Source organism: Monodelphis domestica, chromosome 7 (assembly GCF_027887165.1).
Source record: "Monodelphis domestica isolate mMonDom1 chromosome 7, mMonDom1.pri, whole genome shotgun sequence".
Taxonomy (NCBI): Eukaryota; Metazoa; Chordata; class Mammalia; order Didelphimorphia; family Didelphidae; genus Monodelphis; species Monodelphis domestica.
Window position 1 is genome coordinate 229,729,381 of NC_077233.1, and position 9,107 is coordinate 229,738,487.

The 9,107-nt window shown below is 34.4% G+C and overlaps 1 protein-coding gene across 2 annotated transcripts in view; it reads left to right on the forward strand.

Annotated features, from left to right (window-relative positions):
- The window catches only part of PDZD9 (PDZ domain containing 9), a 46,579-nt gene extending 37,560 nt beyond the window's left edge, over positions 1 to 9,019 (forward strand). Inside the window, exons 3-4 of one of the 2 annotated variants that reach the window (XM_007498233.3) lie at positions 3,601 to 3,709; positions 7,071 to 9,019. In XM_007498233.3, the coding sequence (XP_007498295.1) occupies positions 3,601 to 3,709; positions 7,071 to 7,473 (512 nt within the window). In that variant the 3' untranslated portion in view covers positions 7,474 to 9,019. Of the gene's footprint in view, positions 1 to 3,513; positions 3,710 to 7,070 lie in introns of both variants that reach the window. The other variant, XM_001377182.4, reaches the window with a different exon arrangement.
- Positions 9,020 to 9,107: the final 88 nt, after the last annotated feature.

The following is a 9,107-nucleotide window of genomic DNA, read 5'->3' on the forward strand; positions in this document are numbered from 1 at the left end:
TGGGGCTCAATAGTTACAAGGACCCATGATACACAGTAATTGCAATATTGTGGAATGACCAAATGTGATAGACTGCTACAGTGTGATAGACTTTGCTATTAACAGCACTACAATAATACAGGACAATTCTGAGGGACTTATGAAAAAGAATGTTATCCACCTCCAGAAAAATCACTGTTCGAGTAGAAATGCAGAGGAAAACACATGATTTTATCACTTGTTTGTTTGGGTATACATTTTGGAGTTTTGGTTCTATAAGATTATTTACTTTCAAAAATGAATAATGTGGAAATATATTTTGCATAATAATACATGTTTAATCCAGATTGAATTGCTTGTCAACCCTGGTTGGGGGGAGAGAAGAAGGGAGGGAGAAAATATGGATCATATAACTTTGGAAATTTATGCAGAGGTTTGTTATTAAAATTTTAAAAATTAAAACAAGGAGCCATGAGATTTCAGAAAAAGGAGATTACTTCTAATTTTAATACAATTTTTTTCAATTAACAAAAATCTATTTTCTTCTCTTTCCATTTCCCCAATGAGAAAAAAACCCCTTGTAACAAATATGCAAAATCAAAACAAATTCCATGAGATTACTTCTGACCAAACAAGCATAACATTATTTATATAGCAGAAGACAGCATAATTGCCAGGTGGGCAAAATATATCATATATAATCTATTCATCATTTAATATAAATGGACCAAACTTAGTAGTCTAAATATTTAATTTGGAACTATAATTTTAAGATTCCTGAATAGCAACTAAAATGGTAAAATACATTTACCCTTTGTTAGACATATGAACCATTTCAAGTATATCGCTAACATTGTTATCAAGAAACATTATCCCTTTACTCATGCTTCAGGGTATTTAATAAAATTCATGACTGAGATGTCCTCAGATCAGTCTTGGTTTAATGTAATAAATGCTCTCCCTAGACCAATAAATTAGCAAACATTTATTAAACACCTACTATGTGGTAGGCATATGCTAGGCACTAGGGATATAAGGAACTTAAATTCTGGTAAAGGAGACAATTTGAAACACACACACATATATAAAATTATATAAAATATATGTACAGCATTATTTTGCTGAGGAAGTAGCAGTAGGTAAAGGATCAGGAAAAGCCTCATGAAGGAGTTGACACTAGAGGTGAGCTTTGAAAGAAACTAGTGATTCCAAGAAGTGAAGAGGGAGTGTATCCCAGACAAGGAGAGCGCAGTCTCTGCAATGCCATGGAGGTAGGATATAGAATGTTATTAGGAAGAACAAGAAGGCCAGATTGACTAGACCCTAAAACATATGAAAGGGAGTGACATAATAAGCCAGGTTGGAAACAGAGTATGTTGTGTTCTCTAGATGCCAAACCAGGAGTGTTTTCTTTGAACCTAAAGACAATTGGGAACCATGAGAGGTTTTAAAAAGGTGTGACATGCTTAGAATTGTGCTTTAGGAGTATCATTTTGGCAGCTATGTGAGCTTTGAGCTGATTGGAGAGGGGAGAGGAAATAGGAAAGAAGCCCAGGACAAAGCATCAGGAGTACAACCACAGGTGTGAAGATCTTAAAAAAAAAAAGCTGAGAAGGGGATAAAGAGGAAAACCAAGAGCAATATAAAAACCGACAGAGGAGAGAATATCTAGAAGAGGGTGGTCAGTAATGCCAGATGCTGCAGAGAGGGCCAGAAAAATGAGAATTGGGGGGGGGAAAGCAATCTGCAAATAATATTATTGTGCATAAGACATGAAAAAGGAAAATTTTCAGAGGAAGCTATGGTGACTTATATGAATTGATGTAGACTACATTGCAAACATCTTTGATAGAATTAAGAATTAAAATCCAACCAGAATTTCAGAGCACCAGTGATGAAACATGCCACACCTTCCTGAGAGAGAGGTGATGGACACAAGAAGAATTAGAAATACCTTTTCCACTATGGCCAATGTAGGTAGGAATTTGTTTTGCTTGACTATGCATATTTATTGCAAAAGTTTTCTTTTTCTTATATTCCTAGTTGGGAGTAGATTGAGATGGGAAGAGAAGACTTGGGGGAAAAAGAAAAAGGAAGAGGAAAGGGGGTGAGGGGAGAGAGAGGGAGAGGGAGAGAGGAGGAAGAGGAGGAAAAGGAGAAAAAGAAGGTAATTGAAGCATTACAAAATGCATAGAACAGAAGGCAGGATTATAGATAAGCAGAATATTCTTTGAAAGTAAGTTACATGTTTATTATGTTTTAAAAAGCTTTACAGAGATTTACAGTTTCATATACAATCTCCTTTTTCTGCATTACCGTGTAAATGGAAATGCTGATTTTACCTAAGTTGAAAATAAAAATATATTTGAAAGAGATTATTAATCATTTTGAAAGCATTTTGAGTTATGTGACAAGGCCAGAAGTCAAAAGCAAAGAGTTAATGAATGACATGAGAAATAGAAGCAATGAGCCAGCAGCTATTTTTAGTTTAGCTATGAAATGGAGGAAAGACATAGAACAATAATAACTAAAGGTACAAAATTGATTCGGAATACTTTAAACTTAAAAAATTTTTTTTTCTTATCATGCAAAACACACTTCTATATTGGTCATCATTCTAAGAGTACTCATATGTGGTGAATTGGAAGAAAGGTTTGAGTTTCTCTGGTAGCTCCTGTTAGAAGGCAGGTAAAGCCCAACCCTGTGCCGGTTGGCTCAGCAGCAGAGGAGTGGAATTACAGAAAATGTGTACTGACCAGCAGATACAGCCTAAGTGAGAGTGAGAGAGACTGAACAAGAGTGGAGAGAAAGATGGAGACAGAGAAATGAATGTGCAGAAAATAACTGAGTCATGGGCAACCTAGGGAGGCTCGAGGGAGTGAAATGGAGAAAACCTGCATTACTGGGCATTTAAGAGCGATTTTTATACATTCCTAAACAAAGTTCCATGTCAGAAGTGCACATTTTCTGTATGTCAATTAAGAGTATTCAAGCCCTATCAAAGTATGCAGGCCAGTTAAAGGTATGCAGCTACATAAGGGAGTAAATACATTCAACAATACTAATCTACAAGGTTTCTCTTTTATGTGCTCTCCAAGACATGAGAGAGTGCTGGGGACAGAGCAGAGAAGGTCACTGTCCTTGCCAGGAATTTCCTGCTACTAGAATTTGTATAGGATGCATAGAAAAAGTGTGAAGGTCGGTTTGTGGGAGATAAAGCCTTAAGGTTATGCTAACCTGGGCATTACTATTTTAGTCCTTCAGGAATGTTTTAAGCCAATTAAGAAGAGCCAATTAGAAAAGCCAGATATCTATAACATGATTTGTTCTGTCTCTTTTTGGCTTTTCCTTGCCTTGATGGGCCTGGGGATCTATCACTCCATACATAACCCAAATCCCAAAATAAAGCCATAAAACGCTGATATAAAAGATAGTATGCTTGGATCTGCATCCATCCAACAGCTCTTTCTTTGGAGAAGGATGAATGCTTTAAACTCTTAATTAAATCATTGATTCTTAATTTTTTTTTTGCAGGAGATGTTGTGATTTCAATTGGCCATTCAAATGTGTTAGGATATACACTTCGAGAGTTTTTACAGCTTTTGCACCATATCCCCATAGGTGCAATTCTCCAAATCAGAGTTTACCGAGATTTCATTGACATACCACCAGAATGGCAAAACATTGATGATTTAATCCCTGAGACTAATCCTGCAATAGGAATAACTCAGTAAGTTTTTTTTTTACCTTTTCATTTTGGTATAGATTTATTATACTATAGTGAAAAAAAATTATGTATATAAAATGTGATCAATATTTTAAGCTAAAGTGGATCAGAGGGGTGGACAGAATATGTTAGTGATAGGATTTGCCAAGTTTTGAGACACATTTCTAAAATTATTGTTCTAATATGCAAGATTATATGTTAGAAAAATATATTTTCCTCACAACAAAGATTCATTCAGGTACCTCCCTAATTTCTTTAATCAAAGAACCTTTCTTCCTAAGTTTTCCTAGTTATTTTGTTTTATGTTGCTATTGAATCTAGCAGTGATGAACAACTCACATTCTATAGTGCTTTAAAGCTTATAGGATACTTTTCACACCAGCCCTGCTTGATAGTAGTAAGGAACTTGAGGGTCCAGACAGTTAACAGTCTATTAATAGTAGTTACACTAGTTTGGGGGGGCTAGACATGAACCCAGACCTCTTGATTTCCAAAACCAGTGTGCTTTCTCCACCTCATAGTCTTTAGAGTTGTTGACAAATCTACATTTTATTAAGAACCAGAAACGTTCTATGGTCATTAATTGAAACCAGTGCAATCATCAGAACATGTCAGGACTGCAGGGGCTAAGAACGTCTGAAAATTTGTCAGTCTAAAGATCTTTTGAGTTTTCCATAATGTTGGGTTATTGATCTAAATTCACAATTTGGACTTAGTTATAAATGAGAACAATTTTGTTCCATTTACATTTAGTTAAAAGTTGGTAAATTGATAATGCAGAGTAATCTAATTAAATCCTTATGAAAATCAAGTCGGCTATGACCCAGAATACATTGGAATTCACTTTTCCACAAACACGTTTATTTTTCTAGGTGGTAGCAGTCAGCCAGCTTGGGGGGAGGGTGTGTGTGTGAGAGAAGTAAAAATGTTATGAGGGAGGGCTGAAGAGACAACATAAACTACTATTCAAATGAAGGGAAAACTAATAAAAGCAAGTCATAGATAAGTTTTGGGGGATCCATAGAAAGGAAAAGATGTAAGTAAGGTGAGCAGGAAGAAGATCCTTGGATGGAAAGTAGGGCAAGAACCACAAAGCCGTATATAATATAGAAACACAGGATTGATAAAGAATAAATGTTTGCCTGTATATATGCCAGTTCTTTATAGTAGATAGGAAAAGAAGCAATGACTTTTTCAATTACTGTAAAACTACCATTTTGAAGATACTTACACCTACTTCCTTTGAATTCCCAGCAGATATAGTTGCTCTAGGACTATCATTTCGCCTTTGACAGAAGTCAAAGGAGGTCAGAAATGTCATGGCTATTTTGTATTCCATAGAACTAGACTCAGAATAATAAAATATTGACCTTTTACTTATTACCTACAATTTCCACTCGTAGCAATAATTCAGGTTTAAATTTGTTCTTTTTATTATTTAAAAAAATATATTTTTTTCATGGCTACATGATTCATTTCCTCTCTCTCCCTCCCTTCTTTCCTCTTCCCTCTCCCCTCCTAGAGCTGACAAGCAATTCTACTGGGCTATACACATGTTGTCACTTGATACCTATTTCTGTATTATTCATTTTTGCAACAGAGCAATCTTTTGAAACCAAAACCCTAAATCATGTACCCATATAAACAGGTTCTAAGTCATATATTTTTCTTATGTGTTTCTACTCCCACAGTTCTTTTTCTCCATGTGGATAGTATTCTCATAAGTCCCTTAGGATTGTCCTGGCTTGTTACATTGCTACTAGTAGCAAAGTCCATTACATTTGATTGTTACACAATGTTTCAGTTTCTGTGTACAACGTTCTGGTTCTGCTCCTTCCTCTCTGCATCAATTCCTGGAGGTCTTTCTAGTTCATATAGAAACCCCCCAGAGTGCAGCTGGGTGGCTAAATGGATTGAGAGCCAGGCCTAGAGACTGGAGATCCTGGGTTCAAATCTCACCTCAGATACTTCCTAGCTGTGTGACTCTGGGCAAGTCACTTAATTCCCATTGCCTAGCCCTTACCTCTCTTCTGCCTTGGAACCAATACACAGTATTGATTCCAAGACAGGGTTTAAGAAAAACCCTCTAGTTCATCATTCCTTTTAACACAATAGAATTTCATTATCATCATATACCATGATTTGTTCATCCATTCCCAAATCAAGGGACACCCCCTCATTTTCCAATTTTTTGCCACCACAGAGTGAGATTATGAATATTTTCATACAACTCTTATTATCTCTTTGGGGTACAAACTTAGTCGTCATATTTCTGGATCAAAGGGCAGGCATTCATTTTAAAGTCCTTCCAAATAGCCTTCCAGAATGGTTGGATCAATTCACAACGCCACCAGCAGTGTATAGTGTCTTAATTTTGCCACATCTTCTCCAACATTTATCACTTCCCTTTACTGCCATATTGGCCAGTCAGTTAGGTGTGAGGTGACACCTCAGAGTTGTTTTGATTCACATTTCTCAAATCAGGAGGGATTTAGAACACTTTTTTCATGTGCTCATTGATAGTTTTCATTTCTTCATCTGAGTACTGCCTATTCATATCATTTGACCATTTGTCAATTGGGGAATGGCTTGATTTCTTGTACATTTGACTTAGTTCCTTTTATATTTGGGAAATTAGACCTTTGTCAGAGAATTTTGTTATAAAATTTTTTTTCCCAGTTCATTGTTTGTACAAAACATTTTAAATTTAATATAATCAAAATTACTTATTTTACATTTTGTGATGTTTTCTATCTCTTGCTTGGTCTTAAATTCCTTCCTTTCCCACAGATCTGACAGTTATACTATTCTATGTTTACTTATTATTTCACTATATTTAAGTCATTTACTCATTTTGTGAATTCATCTTGGTATAGGGATTTAAGATGTAGATCTAAACCTAATTTTTGCCATACTGTTTACCAATTTTTCCAGCAGTTTTTGTCAAATAGTGAGTTCTTATTCCAACAGCTGGGATCTTTGGGTTTATCAAACACTAGCTTGCTGAGGTCATTTACCCCTAGTTTATTCTATTCATCCAGTAACATATTGTTTTGATGACTGCTTTGTAGTACAGTTTAAGATTTGGTACTGCTAGGCCCCCATCCTTCCCATTTGTTTTTCATTAGTTCCTTTGATATTCTTGGTCTTTTGTTCTTCCATATGAATTCAGGTTTAATTTTAACACAGCTTTTATAAATAATGCAAAGTATTCCAAAGTAAAGTCTAGGAATCTAAAAGATCAAGGATTACTTAAAAAAATCTTGAAGTGAGGTTAATTCAGATTATAGGGCAATTCATTTAAGAATTCTAAAAATACTGCAAATCTTAAGATCTCTTTCTTTACATATTCCTTCTATTTTAGCACATCCAAAAAATATGAACAGGAGAATGCTACATCTTCATCTAGTAGTGAAGATGATAAAGATGAAGACTTAGATGGCCAATTTATGTACTATAAGTCTCTACAATCATTTCAGCATCATTCTACAAAGAAGCTGTCATCAATCTCCACAGAATGGCATGGATATAAAAAAAAGAATCATATGTTTACGGTAGGAGAAGACATTGGATGTGATGTTATGATTCATAAGGATTCTAAGGAAAATATGGATGTTCCAAAAGACTTTAGAGCACCTTCTCCATATTGGACAATGGTAAAACAAGACAGTGACATGTCTTCCTCTTCTTCTACATCAGATGCTTTTTGGCTTGACGACTGTGCCTATGCTCAACAGGAAAAGGACATTTTACAGTATAAGAAGTAGATTTAATTCAGGATCAGATTTTTAATTTTCTGTGTCACTGAAGTGCTAAATGTTTAATTTACTTTACAAAAGGATGTATTTCTCCCAATTGAATTTGTATTAGTAGTTGTAATCCAAAAGCATAAGGGATCTTTTTTAGATATCAAACATTAGTCATAACCAGTTCTGAAACTCCCATTCCCAAAAGAACAATACAATTGCTAACACTTTATGTACCTTGAACCATTTTCTTGAGAGAACTTAATCTTCAAATACGAATATGATGCTGTGGGATTTTTGTGGCAGAATGAAGTATGAGACAATTAAAACACTGATCTTCACTTCTTAAGGTAAAAGGAATAGACTGACTCAGGTCAATGTATATATATATATAGTTACTCCACACTTTATTATAAAAAACAGATAAATCCTCAGATGATCATACTTAGAATTTTTTTTTTAAAGGAATCTTTTAGATTGTGTGCTCTATTGTATTTAAGTGTTGGGAAAGCTGAAGATGAACTATTAATGTAAAAGGTTTAGAAAACAGGACTTTGATTTACATTCAGTTTATGCAAACTTTCTGAAATGTACCTATCATGGAGAAATCCAATCATTTAATTTTGCCTAAATGATAACTACTTAACTTTGTGAATTTGTCACCATTGATCATTATAACAATTCTGCAGTATTTACAATTGAATTGGCTTATCTAGCTAGCCCTACCAAATTCCCAGGAATCTTTTTTCAAATATTATACCTCCTTTTGTTTTTATCAATTACCCCTCCAACCCCAATTAAGCCCTCCCTTTTGAGAAAGAAAAAACAGTGATTGTATCTGACAGCAGATTCAACTGAGCGAAATCTCTTTTTTGGAAGCTGTGAATGTATTGTTTTTCTGGTTCTACTTTTTTCATACCCATTTCCTGTTTTTCTCATATTTTTAAAACTCCACAATTATATACCCTAGTTTTTCAACCATTCCCTAACAACTTTTTTTCCTATTCTTTTGCAGCTACAAGAATTATTTTAGAGCCTTGTTTCTTTGATCATCTGCTTTAGGGAGTTGTTGCTTCTTTCCATAATGCCAAATTAAAGACACAATGACTAAGCCACTTCACAGCCTCATCAAATGTATCAGATTATAACTATTTTATCTTCAGACTTGCCATCTTTGCCAATCTGTGTGGTGTGAAAAATCATTTTTGAATATGTATTGTTTTATACCTAGTGATTTGGAGTATTATGTACTTGTGATGATTTATGGTTTACACTTCTTTTGAGAAGGTTTCATATGCTTTGACCATTTTGAGAAAGGCTCTTGGTGATAAGTTTGTATACATTTTGGACTTGATTTTATTATAGATTTATTATAATGGGTAGAGGGGTAACTGATAAATACAAAAGGAGGCATTAAGATATATTTGAAAAAAGATCATTTGGAAATTTGGTAGGGCTTAACTGGATACCGCAAATTCAATTGTAAATAATGTGAAATTGTTAAGTATAATCTATGACTTAATATATTCTGTATGTAAAATATATATTTAATAAATATGTAAAAGAATATATTTTCCTTGTATATATTTGGGAATTGATTTTACTTATGCAGTAGCATTAAATTCTTCTGTAGTCAAATCTGCCTTTTATGATCC